This window comes from Zeus faber, assembly GCF_960531495.2.
Source record: "Zeus faber genome assembly, chromosome: 19".
NCBI lineage: Eukaryota > Metazoa > Chordata > Actinopteri > Zeiformes > Zeidae > Zeus > Zeus faber.
The window spans coordinates 8,682,859-8,702,446 of NC_137206.1; the positions used below are offsets into that span (position 1 = coordinate 8,682,859).

Sequence of the window (19,588 nt, forward strand, 5' to 3'; positions counted from 1 at the left end):
ATAAATAATAATAAAATAAGCACGCAGACTTATTACAATCGTAGAATCGCGTCACCAAATATTTGTTCAAAAACAAAAAATAGTCTTTCGGTTTTAATGTCATTCAAACCAATTTAGTGTCGAATTGTTTTTCTACATGAGTTTCCACTCGTATAGAAAAACTCTTGGACATCGTTTTATTAGGAGTATGTGAAACTTTCCTCAAAATACATGTAATTTACGATTTAAAATTACAAAATGAAAAACAAAACAGCACGTCCCTACTTTATATTTAATGTTTTGATTTTCTTCAGAGAAGCCCTGGGCGGGGGTCGTGGGCGCGCCCACGTCTACTACTTAAAGATCCCCACTTTTACACGCGAGGCGGAAACACACGGGCGCACGCTCATGACGCCGGACAACGGACCAGACGCAAGTCTCGCGTCATGGCAAATGCATTCACTGTTGGCCGCGGCGCTGTAATAGATTGGTTTTTTTTTTTATTAAAAGAAAACAATTGAAAAAAACAAACTTTATTTCAACGAATTCCAATAAATTCCTTGTCAATATTTACATGTTGACCTCATGTATTTTTATTTTTTTTTATTGATGGAGTGAAATGGACAAACACTTTGACTACCACACGGTGAAACCGACACACACGATCAGCGGGTGACATGGCACAGGCCACAGCGCGACCTGAAGGCCGCGTTCAGCGCGGCCTTCAGGTCAAAAGAGCGTGTTTTGCCTTTCACCAGCGACGGCAATCCGTAGCCTTCCCCGTCGTGGGCCAAACAAAGCGGCGTTGCCCGAGGAGGTGAACTGATTCGCTTTAACTGAAGTAGCGACTGCCGGAGCCGAGTCGCTACTTCTCCAACCGCCTCCCTCTGGTTGATTCGGGTGTACAGCTGGGGACGTGAGTGATCTCGTGCGGGGCTCTGAAAGGGAAGCCGGGCCAACGGGCGCTGGGATCCAGGTCTAATTTTAGAGCACTTATTACATTCCTGACATTACAATGTCCGACGTGGCTTGTGAGTTGTCGCCGTCTATCTATGGCTTTAAAGGCCGCCCCCAGCCGATTCCAAATCCTGCCCGGGTTCCCTCCAAAACTGGAAACCGAGGCTACGGCTGAACCCCCCCAAACGTTCGGAACGCCGTCGCCATGGCAACCAGTGATAAACAGAGCAGATTCTCCCCCAACACCGTACAACTAACTAGCATCCATCGTGGAGAGGGGTGAAGATAGTGATTCTGAGGTGGAGGATTTACTCCACATAGATGTTGCTGTTGTTGAATCATCGTAGTGCAGGAGGGAGGGCCGTAGGAAAAACATGACATATGACGACGTAAATAGTTCAAAAACGATGCAAAAGAAATACCGGAGGTGGACGCTCAGTTCAAAGCCGGGTGACACCCTGGGGGGGAAAGGCAGCGCAATCCAGACAAATTCTACTTAGATGGCGACTTTCAGCCCGACCTTCAAATACTAACTTTAAACGAGCTGTTTGGGACCGACTGACCACAAAGTCACACTTGATGCCTTGACCTTTGCATAGAGATGTAACAGTAAGCGTAGGTACATGACAGTCATTTTGCTTTTTAATATAACTGTAAAACAACGGTCAATCATTTTTAGGCATTGATTTGAAAAACATCTTCAAATGCCATAGACGGATTAATGTGTACGCACGCACACACACACACACACACACACACACAATCCCTTGGCCAAGGTTTGACCTCAACACATGAAAACACACATTCAAATATTTTGAAATGAAACATGGCTTTATGTTAAGCAACATTTGGAGGCTCGTTGTCAGGCTGGAATGCGTCGTCGGGATTGCCAATTCAGTTCTCCCGTTCCACATGTTTTCCACTTCTCCCAAAAATGAGCACCCAAGATTTATTTTGTGAATACACTCCCTGGTAACTTTTTTTTTTACCATTTAACATATTATACATGATTTCAACAGAGTAATTGGCATATTCATCGAACATTCCTCTCAACTCCCAAGAATATCTTAACATTTAATTTATAGCGAAGTGCCAGAAGGACTGTCTGGAAGTATGCAAAGCGTAAAGAATAGCTGCTTAAATACAGGCTGAGCGTTTCCCCGCCAAATTCCACGGCTTTGGCCTGTTTCTTGCACGGGTGTGTGGGGGAAAAAAAAAGTCAAATAGGCCTTATCGGCAGCGTACATGAGCGACGTTATAACGTTTCGTTTTTTTCTTCCCCCCAAATCAAACACTTCACAATCACGCCTTAATCATAAGCTCTTACCTAGCACTGAATTGAAAACATGTGGAAACCTCCGGTGAGCTAACGGTCTCCCCTCCCATCCGGCTGGCCCTCTACCTGACGCCGCCGCCGTCGACGCCTCTCTCCCTCCGACGTGGAGCTGGATAGTCTCTCGCTGTCCTCTCTCGGGCTCCTTCGCGTTCCGCAACTCCTCTTCCAGTTTCGTCGGAGGGGGGGGGGGGGGGGGGGGTTTGGAGGGGGAGGCGGAGGGGGGGGGGGGTACCCAGCGTCCGTCAGTCCCGCTCCCTGTCTCGCTCCTCGTCCAGCGGGTGAGTCTGCCGGTGCTCCCACAGGCGCACCGCCCCGTCCCACTGGGGGTCGAGATAGACAGCGAGAAGGAGGCAGGCAGAGAATGGATTGGAATCAACTAATAATAAATAAATAAAGTAATGAAATAAAATAAAAAAAGTTTTTAAATAAATAACGAAATAAATGATAAAATTAAATAGAATAAAAAGTGAAGTTAAAATAAAATTGTCAAATAAATACAAAACACGATACTATGGACAGGATACATTTTTGTCAGGGTTACACAGGGTTTTGTTGCGGTTTTATAGGGTATAAATTGTCATTGCTGTCTTTCTGTCAGACAACTCTTAGATTTACTTGAAAACTGTATTTATTTTTTATTTTATTTTATTCAACTCTTTATTAATTCTTAAAAATTCTTTATTCTTCTTAAAAGAAATAAATCATAGTATTTATTCAGCATTGTTTGAGGTTGGCGCAGGGACTCCCTCCTGGTGAGATGTACAGCAATCGTAGGCATATTTAATGAGCTACAAATAACGAGGAGTGGTGAGCTTGAATCCCCCCACTGGACAGCAGAGTAGAGCCCAGCAGGTGGATGCAGGGGAGGTGGAGGGAGCTCAGCAGCACAGCAAGAAAGCAGGCAACAAAGCAGGCAGCGCAGGAGGGACTGGCTGCTTAAATATGCCGGCCCATAGGCAGCATGTGGCACTGTCCAGTTGTCTGACGGAACTAGCTCCATAAGCTGCGCATCATTTGTTTAGGTTTCTGGAACCAGATATTGGTCCGATACCAGGCTCTAGATAAACAAATAAATAGCATCTGTATCGGAGAAAATCCTCAATACAAAAATCAGATCCTACGAGCCGTTTCACAACACCACAGATATTAATGAAAAAGCCACGTGAGATTCTGCTTTTTGATGTGTAGAAGCATTATGTGCGTCTGAAAGAGGAAAATTCACTACATCAATTATTATGTACTAATGACCATCAATTCAAAGGTCTAAGTCTATACTGTTCGGTAAAACAGAACTCTGGAACTCTGCATCTGTACAGCCCTAGTTTTTTTTTCTTTTTTCAATGTGTCTCTCTCGTACGAAGCCCTTCAACAACTTTGCTCTTGAGATAGTTGATCGTGTTTGGTTTTCATGTTTTGGCCAGAGCGCTACTCACCGAGCTGCTGACGATGTTGTCCTGGTACGGGTGCCAGCTCACGTCCCTCACGCAGGCGTCATGACGGCACAGCCGGGCCACCACGCCGCCCGTGAGCACATCGTAAACTGGAGGGAGAGACGGCGGCGTGCGAACATTACCTTCTTTCGCCATGGAAACGATGGCAACGTTCGAAGAAACCGTAATCACGGATTTGAATGCGCTCAAAGCGGCTTAAAGACCCGCGGCGCGACGACAGATAACCGGGCGCGCGTTCGAACGCCCGGACTCACTGATTATTTTGCCGGTGGAGCAGCCGGAGTAGATGAACCTCTGGCCGGTGGTGAACTCCGGCGAGAAGCGGCAGCGGATGAGCGTGTGCAGGACGCCGTGGCCGCGGTACGTCATCACCGAGGTGTCGCCCGTCAGCTTGTGCCGCTTCAGGGCTGGGATGGGGCGGCAAAGGCAAACATGGGGACGGCGACGATTAACGCTTGGACGCTTTTCACCGTTGATCCAAGATTCAAGAGGTTTATTTGTCACATACATGCACATGCGGTCACACAGATATGCAGTGAACTGTCATTGCAACGCGAGGGGCGGCGCCACAATCACGATTCTGGGTCCTATAATTATAAAATAGTATTAATTGTCCGTGTTGTCTTGAAAATACATCTAAATCCTCCTTAATGAAACTTTACCTTTTTAGAAGTAACCGGGCAACGTTACTGTTCCCGTTCCCACATACTTCCATTCACAACCGCACCAGCAATTTGCCGGAAAATGATATGACTTGAGGTTGCTTTTCCAAACTAACTACTGAACCTACCACCTGCCACTACCTGCCATCCCTCGTTTGAGATCGCTGGTGGCGGAAGGAAGCAGGTGGAACCAGCTTTAAGAGATTCCCTTATCTGTGTCATCGGTTAACATGAGTATTGTATGTATCGGTATTTAATCGGTATACAAAAGTAACACAATGTCAGATATGAATCAATACCGTACAAAAAAAAGATTACGGCTGCATCATGACAATCTCGCGTATGCATTCTGACGTCCACACCCAAGACGCTATTAAATTCTCCCTATTCTCCCCACGCCTGCCCTCAACCTGCCATGACCTGGTACTGCAAATTGCTAAGTTTTCATGAACGTCAATTCCTCCCTAATGTCAAAGTCAGGTCTCTCTCTTCGATCTGATTCCCTAAACCTTTCCTTTTATTTCTTTTGTAATTGTGTACATTGAGTAGGACAAAAAAATATGTTTCTGCCACAACAAACCTTTTTTTTTTTTCTTATTTATAATTATTATTTTTTTTTTACAATGGAATGAATTCGATGAATTATTACAGCCTTGCAATTTTGACCCAAAGGCGAACTTCCTATATATATATATTTTTTTTTTTAAGTGGAAGATGAAACATTTTCACACCATACCTGGCAACCTCTCACTAGTGTGCTATGATGGTACACACTGACTCATCATCCACTTTGGGAGCATGAAGAAAACAAGTTACTGCTTGGTAAAGGCTTTTACAGGAGGATGCCCGCACTCCAGTTACGTGAGGGAGCGTCTCCCGTTAGATCTCTCTCTCTCTCTCTCTCTCTCTCTCCCTCCACCTCCCCCTCCCTCTCTCCCCCTCCCCCTCACCTCTTTGGGGGACCTGCTGCCAGCGGTAGTCCCAGTTCTGCTGCGTGACGGCCAGGCGCGAGGCGGCCAGCCCCTCCTTCGGCGAGAACTTCCTCACGTCCCACAGCTTGATGGACTGGTCCTTCGAGTTGCTGATCAGGTAGCGCGCGTCGCCCTGTCGTGGATTCGCCACAGATGGGGAGACCAGATTTGAGGACAATGGAATCAACCCGGCGCGCGAGACGGGAGCGGCGGTGTTTGGTTAGTGATGTTTGCAGGGTACCCGCAGAGTCTAGAAGGTGGGGGCTCAGGTCGGCCTGCTCCGTTCACAGGTTGTCAAGGAGCTCAGGCGATCGTGAAACTTGCACGTATTTCCAGATACTGGACATAGTTGCAAGTTTCGGAATAAAGTTTGAATAAAGAGAACCAGATACATTTTGAGAACAAAATAAAATCCTAATCCTCGGCAAGTGGCCGTGATATAAGCAGTATATATGATATAATATAAGTATAATCTCTTATACTTATTATTAATATATGTATTAAAAAGCGAGAGCCTGGCATAGACCTCCTTCGTGCAAAAAAATAAATTAAAATAAAATAAAATAAAAAACACCCATGGTGCTCTAGTGAATTTTAAAACAAAACCAAAAAAAAATAAAAATGGCCTTCCCTACCAGATCTAATGACATATCTCAGTAGGATTACAGTCATTTGATACAGTATATTATATACATTTCTCTGATACAGCCAAGGATGTGACGTGGAAAACAAGGCCAGATAAACCAGCTACAGTCACAGTTAGGAAACCTGGAGCCTGAGATACCCCTGTGACAGATAAGGGTTTCCACCGCGGGAACCGAGTTCCCAGTATTTAGGGAACTCGGGGCCCTTTTTTCCAAAGGAGGAACTCTGAAAAAATTGGTTCCACTTCCAAAGTTCCTGGAAGCGAGGTGGTGCTTGTCGCCAGAATCCAAAACACAGAGACAAACGGACTAGAGAGGAAGTGCCAAAATGAAGTGTCGAACCATAACAGCCAATAAATTTGGCGTTACCTACTCATAATACCCACAGTTCCGAGGCGCGGCGGGAAAGCAACCGAGTACTCTTTTAGGGACTGCTACGGTTCCCGTTTCGGAAGGTTCTCGGCCTAATAGTCCGTGAACGCTAAGTTCCGATTCCCTAACTCATTCGATGGCTCCAGAGACGGTTGCAGTGGTGGAAAAAGGTATTTCCTGTGCCACCGAACTGGAAAGGCTACGACAGAGACGGCCAGAACATTTTTAACCGACGACTTAACCGCGGCACATCAGGAACTGTGGCGTGGTGGCCTGACGAAAAGATAAACAAACCAAAAAAAACCCCCAAAAAAACGATTTAATCTTTTACTTGCATTGTTGTTGAGGTTATGGTGAAGTCCGGCTTATGGCCGCATGGTGTTGTGCGTTTCTATTTCTTAAAAAAAAGGTTTCGGGGGACGGCGATCGGCCGCGCGGCTCTCCGGGACCGCACCTCCACCGTGCTATAAGACCACCCCCCACCTCACGTGGCTTAACCGGGGTTTTTTTTTTTTTTTTAATAAGCTTTCTGCTCCCCCTCCTCCCCACCTTGCTGTGGATGAAGGTGACTCCGTCCCGGTGGCCGGCCAGCTGTCCCACGGGCTGCGGCCGGTCCTCGCGCAGCGTCCGTCTGTCCCACACCTTGCACAGCGCGTCGTCGCTGCCGGAGAAGAGCAGCTGCGAGGAGCAGTCGGCGAACGCCACCGCGTTGACGTCGTCCTCGTGGGCGTCGATCTGCAGCGCGGGGAGGGGGCGAGAGGACGGAGGGGCAGAGCGCAGGGTTTAACCAAAAACACACACTCACACGATAACACACACGACATGAAACCCATCCACTTTTTGAGGCATATATAGGACCAAAATGAGGTGGAAAGTGGAGCACAGAGACAAACCGAAGAAGGCGGAGGCTAGAGGTGTGAAAGAGAGACGGTGCTAGAACAGATGGCGGAGGTCTGGTCTGACCCGCCCTGTGGAGTGTGAGGGCGGTTGAGTCGCAAAACACACACACGGACGCAGGGTTCAAAAAACTGTAATCAAGGACTTTCAAGTACTTTTTTCTTTCAAACACTTTTTTTTTTCCCCCATTTTCAAGGACAAACACAATCAAATGTGATCTTTATTAATTGTTTATTAATTCAGACGCAGGGTTAAAAAATTGTAATCAAGGACTTTCAAGTACTTTTTTTTCCAAGGACATATAATCCATGTGATCTTTATTAATTAAAATATAATCTTTGTCTCATTGTCATTTATTTGCATTATATTACTGTATCTATTATTAAGTGTCTATTTCCAACCATGCTGGATTACATTTACATTTCCCTGGCATAATCGTCGTAAAAGCGACTCTGGAACATTTTTATTACGATACGATTTATGAATGCGAATAACAAACCCAGGGGGAATATCACAGGTTTTCAATGATCGTGTTTTTTTTCCCAGGGACTTTTCAAACACTTCAAGCACAAAGGGGCTATTTTCAAGTTATTCCAGTACTTAAATGTCGGAGGACAAAATTCAAGCAATATCAACAAAAACAACAACAAAAAATGCTTAATATTATTATTATGATTATTATTATTATCATTGTTATTATTATTATTATTGATATAAATAGAGGCAAGGCAGCGCACCAACCTTAAGCGTTCTTTTGTTCTGCTCTCGGTCAAATACATAGAGACAGCCATCGTTGGCGCTGAGAAACAAGAAGACAGTACAAGTAAATGCGACCGCTATGCTCATAAAAATATAACTGAATTCCTCGTGTTACTTTGAATCAAACAATAATCTTACACAGTATTCAAGAGAAAGTCTTTAAAAAGTTGCCCCATAAGGAAAAGGACCCAACCGCAGGAATCGGCACACGCATTTTGAAACTGCTTTCGCGGCGTTGAAGGAGAAGGCTGATTGTACTCACCCCCCCAGGATCTCTTTGCCATCTGTTGATGCGGCGAGTGAGAACACACAGAACCTCCGCTCATCTGGACTACACAGCGCGCGCGCACACACACACACACACACACACACAGACACAGACACACACACACACACACACACACACACTTTACTTTTAAATAAATCATTTCATTTTGAAATTAACATTACAAAATCACTTTTGGGGGGGATTTTCTTTGCCATAACTATGATGAAACAGATCGGTTTTGTCAGGTTTCTTTTTTTTTTTCTTCAACAAATACAAGTACATATAAGTGAGTAGCAAGTACAAGTACATATAAGCTTTTCAATTACTACGGAAGGTACTTTTTTCTTTGGCATTTTCATGCTTTATTCGATAGTGACCGTGCGGGGAAGGCAGGGGACAGAGCGAGGGGACGACATGCAGCAAAGGGCCTTGTGCGGGTATCGAGCCTGGGCCGCTGCGGTAAGGACTCAGCCTTGAAAGTGGTGCACTCTAGCCGGTGAGCCACCGGGGCGCCCCTACATACACAGTACATACTGTATACAGACGGTGACAAATTCTCTTCCAGGCTCCACAGAACACGGGGGGGTCACTGAACGCTTTGACGAGAATGAAAACGACGCGAATCATACGCTATGGCCATGGCAGTCACCAGATCTCAAACTCCATTGAACACCAACGGGAGATTTTGGACCGAAGTATTAGACACCACCATCATCAAAAAAAAACAAAAAAACCCCAAAAAAACAGGGAATATCTTTGAGGAGAATGGTGTGTCAGACACTTGTAGAATCTAAGGTAGCATGAGGGGAAACACTAACTTGAGGTCCAGGGCGGTGTGGGTTTCACTGTCTCCGTCGACACTGCACGCATGAACTGGCGGGCGGATGCGGGCGGATACGGGGGGAGGGGAGGAAGGAGGAAGGGGGAGAGAGAGAGAGAGAGAGAGAGAGGGACAGGTAAACATGAAAACACCACACCACTCTTAATTCTGTGGCTACCCAGACCACCGGCCCGGCGCTGCGCCTCATCCCGTGTCTTACTGTAGGCGGACCAGCTGGAGTAGAGGATGTTCTGTGAGTCCGGGGTGAAGCAGACGTCCAGCACGCTCCAGCCCACGTCACGGGCCTTCACCGTCCTCCGCAGGTTGAAGCGCCCCCTGGTGGTGTCGTATAGCCGGATGTTCTGGTCTACACCGGGGCAAAAGGAGAGCATTTGCAGCGTTCCACCGAATCAAAAAACTTTGATGAATCTTGATACGTTTGTTTGGGATACTGGAGGTCATATGACAGCTCGATTATCTTGGCTTCGGGCCAAAAAACCTGAAGATTCCCAATCTTGGGGTTGCGACCCTTTGTGGGGCCACTTAATATGCATTTGGGGTCACAGGACATTGCCAAGACTGATATTGTAATATTTAATTGATATGTCTAATAGATGTGATTATTATTTCCATATTATCCATTTGGAGTGTCCTCCATGCTCTACCATGTAATAAAAGTAGTCTATGCAATACCCAAATTCACATGAAACAATTTCCCAATATGCAATGTGGAATATCTGCACCTTGAGTGTCAATCCGTTTCTTAGAGGCCTAAATGCGGATTTTAACACACACAATTAGTGGCGCAGGCTCCAAAATAATTTAAAAAAAGGAAGACATTTGTCACACTCTCCAATTTTAGGCCCTTCATACAGGGGCACGGGTCAAAAAAGGCTGTATATATGGCCTGCCATATACTCCGAGGTTATATTAGAGGTTATAGAGTACATTTGTCATAATGTCATCATAAGAATATCAAAATGTGTTCCTTTTTCTTCATCCACTTATTCCCGAGCAGGGTTGAAGGACGGGTAAAAACATGTGGTTCAGTTGACCAGTAAGCGACAGGGAGAGATAAAGGCGGTTCGGATAAACAGGGTTTTTACAAGCCAAATTATTAAAGCCAACAAGTTATTTTACAGCCAATATTATTTTCACATCGCAAATGTTCATTCTGGTGTTACAAAACGAAATTCAAGGGCTTTCAAGTACCTTTTTTAAGCACCATTGATCCATTTTCAAGGACTTCACGCAAGACAAATATAATCAATTTTAAGTGATCTTTATTAATAAAAATAGAATACAATCTTAATCTCATTGTCTTATTATTTATATTGGCATACCTATTATATACTCCAATCAGCCACAATATTAAAACCACCAATACTGTGTAGCTCCCCCTTGTGCCGCTAAAACAGCTCTGACCCGTCAAGGCAAGGACTCCACAAGACCTCTGAAGGTGTCTTGTGGTATCTGGCACCAAGACGTTCGCAGCAGATCCTTAAAGTCCTGGAAGTTGTGAGGTGGGGCCCCCATGGATCGGGCTTGTTGTTCCAGCACATGATGCTCCATCGGATCGGACCCTAACCCCGACCATCCACGTGTAGAAGAAAACGTGATTCATCAAACCAGGCCTCCTCCTTCCATTGCTGCGTGCTCCAGTTCTGACACTCACGTGTCCATTGTAGGTGCTTTCGGCCGTGGACACCGGTCAACATGGACACTCTGACCGGTCTGCGCAGCCCATATGCCGCAAACTGTGATGCGCTGTGTGTTCTGACACCTTTCTATCATAGCCAGCATTAACTATTTCAGCAATTTGTGCTACAGTAGCTCTCCTGTGGCCAAACGAGCGTGAGCCTTGGACGCCGGCTCACCGGTTGTCCTTCCTTGGACCACTTTTGGTAGGTACTAACCACTGCATACCAGGAACACCCCACAAGACCTGCTGTTTGAGATGCTCTGACCCAGTCGTCTAGAAATCACAATTTGGTCCTTGTTAAAGTCACTCAGATCCTTACGCTTGCCCATTTTTCCTGCTTCCAACACATCAACTTCAAGAACTGACTGTTCTTGCTGCCTAATATATCCCAGCCCTTGACAGGTGCCACTGGAAGGAGATGATGAATGTTATTCACTTCACCTGTCAGTGGTTTTAATGTTGTGGCTGATTGGTATTAGGCTTGGGCGAAGTAGAACATAATGTAATATGGAAAATGCAGTATCCCCATTCCAGAAGTGCAGGATTTATTATTTACAAGTAATGTATATACACAAAACATCAGTTTTTTACTAAATTCAGTCCCATAGCAAGGGAAGGACACGGGGGAGATGTGCGTCCCCACCGCCCCGACAGTGGGGACGCACAGGCTTTTTTTGGAACGGGACAGTTCCTTAACTCAGTTGTGTTTAAACATTTTGTTTCATACATTAAGAAAACAACCAAAAATAAATAGATCTAAAATAAAAACACAGGCACAGTGCCTGGAGGAGAAATTAAAAAGAAAAAAAAACAAAAAACAAAAAAACCTAAAAAAAAACTCACGTCCAGTCCAGAGTTAGGGTTACGTTTTTTTATTTTAGTAAGAAACTAAGAAAACAAAATAAATCAAAATCTTTCTCTATGATATCAAATTTTGCAAGAGCAGGGAAGTGAGATCCGATCACAAGTGGTTACTCGACAGATCTGAGCGGAGAGGACGAGAGCCTCCCCCACCTCCCCCTCTCCCCTCCAGTTTCAGAGCACGGTAAACTGCACTTACACTGTTTCAATGCTCGGATTTTTCCTAGCGGATAAAATTAAAATGAAAAAACCTGGCACTAGGGCTGCAGGAACAAAATTCGAAAAGAATCAGAATTTTGCAAAAAACAAACAAAAAAAACCCCAATAAAGTTTAATATAAGTTCACTGTGTGTACAAGGGAGCGTGCGCATTTGACCACAACATCCAGTTATTCCAAAGATGTGGCGATGAAAGTGGGAAAAAGACGACCAACACCGACGGAATGTCCTCTAGTGCAGAGGTTCCCAACCGCTGGCTCGCGGACCGTGCCGGGGTATTTGCCACCGGGCTGTGAGAACACTGGCGGGATTTTTTTCAGGAGCGATCTGCCATCTGCTCTACAGCAGAGCGGCAGCAGGAAACCGAGTAAAATACTTGCTTTGTTTGGAGAAAAATTGTTCCTATCGGAGCTGCAGGTAATAATTTGCCTTTGACCACCAGCGCTCGCTCCCCTCTGGCAAAAACAGCATCCGTTTTACTGCGCTAATTTTGGTGAGTAACTTGCAATAATAAGTACTTATTGTTTATTATTCTAAAGTCTAGTTTTGCTAAACCTCTTAACTGTTGTTATATATATATATACATTTTTTTTTATAATTTTCAATATTAAAATTCAAATAAAAGTTACTTATTGAGAGACAAGTGTTTTTCTTTACTAATCGAGACTCGATAGCGGAACAATGGCATAGCCGTCAGTGCTGAAAAAAAATACATATGTTTAAGTCGTTCAAGCACCTGGTTAGAACCCTGTGTATAATAGATCATTTGGGACATATATGCGTACGAATAAATCAAGGAAGCTGCACCATTTCCATTTAATAACAAAAAAGTGACATATGTACTTTTAGCCTAACATGTAAAAGGAACGAAATACTATTAACAGTCCGGTACATCTAAACTAATTTAATATGTTGACCTGATGCACATTCCTAATTTCCCGTTTTTTTAACATCCGGGTTTGTGGTCTTGAAAGCAGCGGCTGCTTACCTTGGCAGGCAGAGAGAAACATGTTGCCATCTTGGCTGTACACTCCACAGAAAGCTTTCTGCATGTACGTGTCCTTGTGGGAAACATAGTTTGGCAGGAAGCTGAAGAAACACAAATGTTAAAGCGATAAGCTGTTTTGGCAACTGTAACACACTCAGACTTAATTGTCGCTTTAACTAAAAAAAATAAAAATTAAAAATAAAAAAAGAGTCACGCAAAGATATTTCCCGAGGATCAGAATGTTTACTCTTAAAACCTGATTTATTTGACTGGGATCAACGTTGCGCATAACTTCTTTTGGCGCGACGTCTCGCAGACGTTTGGGAGGAAAAGTTGGACGCCGTCGTCGTCGTCAATACTCACTGCGAGCGGATGCGACTGCACTCCCCGTGAGAGAAACTGGATCCTCGACACCGGCCTTGTTCCCGCTGCGGCAGACGAGGGAGATGTCAAAAGGGCCCCGAGTCACGCTTCTGCCACGATACGACCGCTACCATGCACGAAACTTCAGGAGAAATGAACTTAAAAAGAACACGTCCGTCCCCTTACAAAAACGACTGGTTAAAACATTCAGCTGGAATTCATTAACAAACTAGGCTTTGTGAGCGGTCGTGGACGCTGCCAACTTCTTTTAGTGTTTTAGTGGAGTTACAGAATACTGAAATTAATAAATAGATGTTTAATACCCACGTGATTTCAATTTTGAGGGAGTTTTATTATGAATAATAATAATAAATAACTGTAGCACTCTATTGCATTACTTTTGTTCCACATTTACACCATATTCAGTTAAGTTATTTTAAATTGGTCTTAAATGAGGTCTTTTGTATCGTTTTTTATTATGAATTATGATTTATTATGAAAAAATGATCAACGCGATATCCTGCATGTGGATCATTTGGATTCACATTTTGATTCGAGGAGGCTTCAGTGGAAGGAGTTCCATTTCCAATGTCACAAAAGCTCATCGTTTGAATTTTCTCTTTGCACCCGCAAAAGAGAAAATTTGCACCCGCAAAAGATTAACTTTCACCCGAATCTTGCCCTTACAATGCATTGTGGGATACACTTGGCAGCCTATAGTGCAGTGTTTGAATACAACAATATTTTCCCAGATGTAGTATGTCGCCCAGGTACTTTTGGACTTCTTACAATTTTATACATACTATGGTAATGGTCATTCTAAAACACTCAGATACTACCTAAGCATACTAAATAGAATGCTAGTATGAGATTTTGGTCAATTCATCATATGATTTATAAGGAACTATTATGCTCCTTTTCAACAACTTAACACAGGTCTCTGAGGCCCCCAAAACATGTTTTTGAGTTGTTGTTTTTTTGCTGAAAATACCACTCAGATTATGTATTCTAGCCATTCTAACATGCCTCTATAACCATCCTGTTCTCGACGGGCTGTTTCCGAGTGTACCGCTTTAAATGTAAACAAGCTGCTAGGCTCCTAGGTCTGGGGGTCGATGGGGTTTGAGCTTCACTTCCGGGTTCCATCGCATTAAGTCCTTAGACTTTCAATTATGTCAGTCCACCAAAGTCTGTTTATGAACAAATTTGAGGGGAGAAAAAAGCAATCCAGTCGCTGAATCTTCACATATATTAGATCCACAAGGCCTAATTCAGTTAGTTCTGTTCCTTTAAGCTCGTTCAGACTTTCCTTTGTCCTGCTCCAAGCTTGTGGGGGACACGGACACTGCACCAGGCAATTTTTGTTTTATGCACAGTAAACGTCGGAAAATAAAATAAAATACATAAATAAAATGAATACATCTACAATAAAAACACACCGTTTTAATTGGTTTTGTGTGGAGAAACGCACAGCGGACGGCACGCCACATCCTACAGTCTATCTACTGCACAGAGTTCCCGTTAGAAATAATTGGTGCCGGTCCCATGTCCTGGAAGATTTCGGCATCCCAGACAAATCGGGGAGATTCCGGTCAAATATTATCTGTGTTTATTGAGCGTAAAAACTATTGATAGGCAGGCTACATAAGGAATGAAATCCTGAAGGCATGTCGATTTGCAATATTTTTTATTGAATATTCAAAAGAAAATAAGTCCAGTCAGTTACCGCTATTTTAAAAATAAATAAATATTACAACTATTACTACTTGAACTCAAATAATTTCCGTTCGTCTTACCTCTGTGAGCATGTGCGTGAAACTTTGTCTGTTCTTCCGGCTGCTGGAGGCGGTGGCCAGCATGATCTGCGTCCTTATCTCACTCTGATCCAACTCCTGCGTGTCGGGCCGGGTGTCCACTGGGAAAAAAAATTTAAAGGAGACAACGGACCCCATAATTCATCTGATTGTAAACATTAATTAGTTATTTGTTTTATCATTAAATGTTAACCACTCGCAAGCCTGCTGATGTCGGATAATTCAACCTGCCATTTGTGCCAAGGTTACATTTCCCATTAAAATCTGCTCCGAACAATCTGACATACTGTTTTCCCCCAAAGGGAAAATGGGGCAGCATGTTTACTAATTGAATGTCATGCATTAGTGATAGACAAAGCCGATTCTGACCAGCGCTAGACTACAAGCCAGTGCCAACGATTCCAGTGTCGAAGTGAACATAGCGACCAGTCAAAAACACAAGTTTTAAGGTGGAAGATTTTTCTATAAAAAAATAGCCCACTCCCTCGATAGACTCCATCTGTCGTCACTTGGTTGAGACAGAGACAGAACAAGTCTGAAGAAATGGTCAGACTTTACCAAATTTCACTTACAGCTTGAAAATATTAGTTTTTGGTGATAAAATGAATTAGTTGTCAAAAAAATATTACAGTGACTGATGGCTGTATAATTAAGTATAATTTTGTGGTACATTTCAATGTACGTTTTACTCCACTACATTTATCTGCAACATCTACAAGTGCTATTTATTTTGTTTACCAAAAGTAGTTTCCATAAGAGCGACACAATAGTTTGTGTGACCGTTCCAATCATTCGATAGAGAAGAAAAACGCTGCGGTTACAATACCGGGGGGATTATAGCGGTCTCCCAGTCGTCCCTCCCAGGCTCCATCGCTGTCCTCATCAGAATCTGAATATGACTGGACCAGCTGTAGCCCTGTGGCCCCGCTTCCATGGACCAGCCTCACCTGGCCCCTGCATGGAGAACGTTACATTAAATAATCTGTTTAATATAGGGATTCACACCGATTGTGTAATTGTGGCCCGATTCCGATACGTAAAATAACTATTTCGCCCAGAGCCGATATCAATGTTTTCCGAGTTTCCATGAACGCGCCATCACTTCCGACAAGAGTTACAGTTTTCAGAGTTCCTGTGAACGCTGCATCGCTTCCTGCTTGGAGCACTTTCCACCTGAACCAGAGAGCCGTGTCCGCGTCTTCTAACCTAATACCAGAGAACAAGTCCACTAGTTTATCGATCACGGATGGCATCGTTCTCTCAGACGGATAAAAAAAAAAATGTAATGCTAAAATGGATCGCCAAATATACTTTGGTGACCGTTAATATACCTGGGCGGCCCGGCAAAGTAAAGTGTAGTCTATGTGTGGGAAACACTGGATAAATATCGGTCACTGCCATTGGTGCATGTCATCTTATTTGCCAATAGGCCGATGGCGGTCAACAAGGCGAATATCAGCCCTAGTCCCTCCCTCCCTATCCATAGTTCAATATTAATAATACTAATAATAAATGTTATTTATATGGCACTTTTCCCAATGCTAAAAGACATTGGGTCAAATATAGCGCCCGGTTTACAAACGTAGTACAGTGGGGCCATCGATTTCGAGGGAGGATTTGGTGAGAAATGGTGAGTTTCTCTCCAACTCACCTCCTTAGTAGGTAAGCCAGTACTTCGGCTAAGTCGACGTCCTCCTCTGATGTGGACTCCCTGTCGGCCGTTCTGTGGCCTCCGCTGCCGTCCTGGTTGTTTTCTGATGGTTCTGACTGGTCTGCTGGGTTACCACTGGAGGAGCTCCTTCCACCAGACATCCCAGAACTGGACTGGGAGCCCATAGACTGAAGAAGGCCTAACAGGAAGTAACAGCAAAGGAAAGAATACATAGTTGCTTAACTTCATGAACTGAATTAACTTTGAGAAAGCATGTAGTGAGAGTGCCAGAAGGTTGGCTTCACCTCAGAAAAGACCAAGACAGAAGAAGAGAAACTAGAAGATGAGCCCTAGAACAGTAGAATCTAGGAAATGAGCCCTAGAACAGTAGAACCTAGGAGATGAGCCCTAAAACAGTACAATCTAGGAGATAAGCCAGTCAGAACAACTGAAATTAGATGATCGGCTCAGAGTTTCCATTCCCCGGGTAATTACCGGTTTTTGACCGGGAAAATCTGTTCAAGTCCGACATATTCAAATCTTTCTGATCAAAATGTCCGGTGAAGATAATTCCCTCTGAGCACAATTTGAATAAGTGCTGGGCGATCTGTTCATTTCCGCATTCGGCAAGTTGCAATGGAAAGTCAATCAGTTTGGACGATCTAAAGCTGACCTTTCACCCCCAACTAATCACATTTGTTGATATACAAATAAGCCCCCCCCACTGGTTGAGCTTGTAAACAGATGGAGCGGAGAGAGTTTGCCGTTTTTTTGGATATTTAAGTTCTGACCCTAAGCAGACGGTAAATATCCATTATGTTATGTCGACGAGACGTCACGACGAAGACGGACAACCCCACAATCTTTATTATTTATGTAGACCTGCTTTCCATATTTATGTTGTTTTTGATTACACCAAAATTTTATTTAAATGAAATGTTACCTAAAACAGCAGCTGTACTTGTTACTTATTGTTCACAAACAGAAATTATTTGATTTCAAGTAATTTGTAATATTTATTTTTTTAAACATAGTTAACTGACGGGATTTTCTGATTTTATTTTAAATATTCAATAAAAAAATATAAATCTACATGCCTTCAGGATTTCATTCTTTATATAGCCTACCTATCAATTGTTTTTAAGCTTAATAAATACAAATAATATTTGACTGGAATCTCTCCCATTTGTGCCAGATATGGAATTCTTCCAGGACAGGGTGACCGGCACCAATTTTTTTCTCACGGAAACTCTGGATTACCTCTAGATCAGCCCTAGACAGTAGAACCTAGAAGATCAGCGCTAGAACAGCTAGAATAGTAGAAACTAGATCAGCCCAACAGTGGAAGCCAGAAGATCAGCCCCAAATAGCAACTAGAAGATAAACATTAGAAGAATAGAATCTAGAAGACCAACCCTAGAACAGTTGAAATTTGATGGTCGGCTCTAGTCCAGTAGAAACCAGATCGGCCCCATAACAGCAGAAACCAGAAGATCAGCCCCAAACAGTAACTAGAAGATCAGCCCTAGAACAGTTGAAATTAGATGATCAGCTCGAGTCCAGTAGAAACCAGATCGGCCCCATAACACTAGAAGCCGGGAGATCAGCCCCAACCAGTAACTAGAAGATTAACATTAGAAGAATAGAATCTAGACGACCAACCCTAGAACAGTTGAAATTTGATGGTCAGCTCTAGTCCAGTAGAAACCAGATCAGCCCCATAACACTTGAAGCCAGGAGATCAGCCCCAACCAGTAACTAGAAGATTAACATTAGAAGAATAGAATCTAGACGACCAACCCCAGAACAGTTGAAATTTGATGGTCAGCTCTAGTCCAGTAGAAACCAGATCAGCCCCATAACACTAGAAGCCAGGAGATCAGCCCCAACCAGTAACTAGAAGATTAACATTAGAAGAATAGAATCTAGACGACCAACCCTAGAACAGTTGAAATTTGATGGTCAGCTCTAGTCCAGTAGAAACCAGATCAGCCCCATAACACTTGAAGCCAGGAGATCAGCCCCAACCAGTAACTAGAAGATTAACATTAGAAGAATAGAATCTAGACGACCAACCCTAGAACAGTTGAGATGAGATGATCTGCTCTAGATTAGTAGAAACTAGATCAGCTCCATAACAGTAGAAGCCAGGAGATCAGCCCCAACCAGCAACTAGAAGAGCAACCACCGAACAGTAGAAACTGGAAGATCAGCCCCAACCAGCAACTAGAAGAGCAACCACCGAACAGTAGAAACTGGAAGATCAGCCCTAAAAACAGTAGAGACTAGAAAGTAAAAACCTAAAGGAAATGTCCACACTTGCTCGACTATTCAGATAAACCGGGAGGTGTCTCTCGGCTTTTTATTTTTTTTATTATTATTTTTTTTTTTTTCTTTTTTCTTCTTTTTTTACAAGAAAATTACATAAAAACAACCGCAACCAACTGGCACCGGGGTCGTGTGGTCTACACGCGTGGTTTGTTCGCCAGACCAGCGACCGGAGGCGTCGTTTTAGCGAAACTTCTCAGCTAGCATTACCGTGCGGACGCTCCCCTTTGACAGCCCGTGGGGTCAGGCGCGGCGTCGGCGCGGCGTGGACGTCGGATGTGCCCACGGCGATCACGGCACCCGGACTGACACGTCGTTATCCGCACGCGAACCCGAAGGTCGTCCCGCACATCCTCAGCGTCGAGCGGCTCGCAGCTTAGCGCGTCGGCGGGCGGCCATGTTGTTTACAAACCGAGCGAGCCCTGCGCGAGCCTCCCGCGGTCACGTGACCCGCGGGGCCCGCCGCGAGCGTTCGCTTACCGCGCGCGGATCCCGCACGGCCGCGCGGCGCGGAGCGCGCGTTTTGCTGAGACGGCTGGACGTCGCG

The 19,588-nt window shown here is 44.2% G+C and overlaps 1 protein-coding gene across 1 annotated transcript; it reads right to left on the bottom strand.

The window, feature by feature from the left end:
- Positions 1–496: 496 nt before the first annotated feature.
- Positions 497–19,473, bottom strand: dcaf11 (ddb1 and cul4 associated factor 11). The gene is made up of 15 exons (XM_080019864.1): positions 19,252–19,473; positions 16,714–16,912; positions 15,889–16,016; positions 15,045–15,163; positions 13,249–13,313; positions 12,886–12,986; positions 9,337–9,483; positions 9,115–9,169; positions 8,291–8,359; positions 8,011–8,068; positions 6,922–7,107; positions 5,336–5,489; positions 3,978–4,130; positions 3,706–3,812; positions 497–2,592 (listed from the first exon to the last, which is right to left on the bottom strand). Exons 2-15 carry the CDS (start codon positions 16,896–16,898, stop codon positions 2,515–2,517), a joined length of 1,605 nt encoding a protein of 534 aa, XP_079875990.1. The 5' UTR covers positions 16,899–16,912; positions 19,252–19,473; the 3' UTR covers positions 497–2,514.
- Between the last annotated feature and the right edge of the window lie 115 nt (positions 19,474–19,588).

Excerpts from the sequence above, each read along its gene's own strand:
- dcaf11 (XM_080019864.1), bottom strand. The coding sequence starts at position 16,898 with ATGGGCTCCCAGTCCAGTTCTGGGATGTCTGGTGGAAGGAGCTCCTCC. Across the intron at positions 8,360-9,114 it reads CACACCGCCCTGGACCTCAA|TCCAGATGAGCGGAGGTTCT; the intron begins GTTAGTGTTTCC and ends CGCGCTGTGTAG. Across the intron at positions 5,490-6,921 it reads TCACCTTCATCCACAGCAAG|GGCGACGCGCGCTACCTGAT; the intron begins GTGGGGAGGAGG and ends AATCCACGACAG.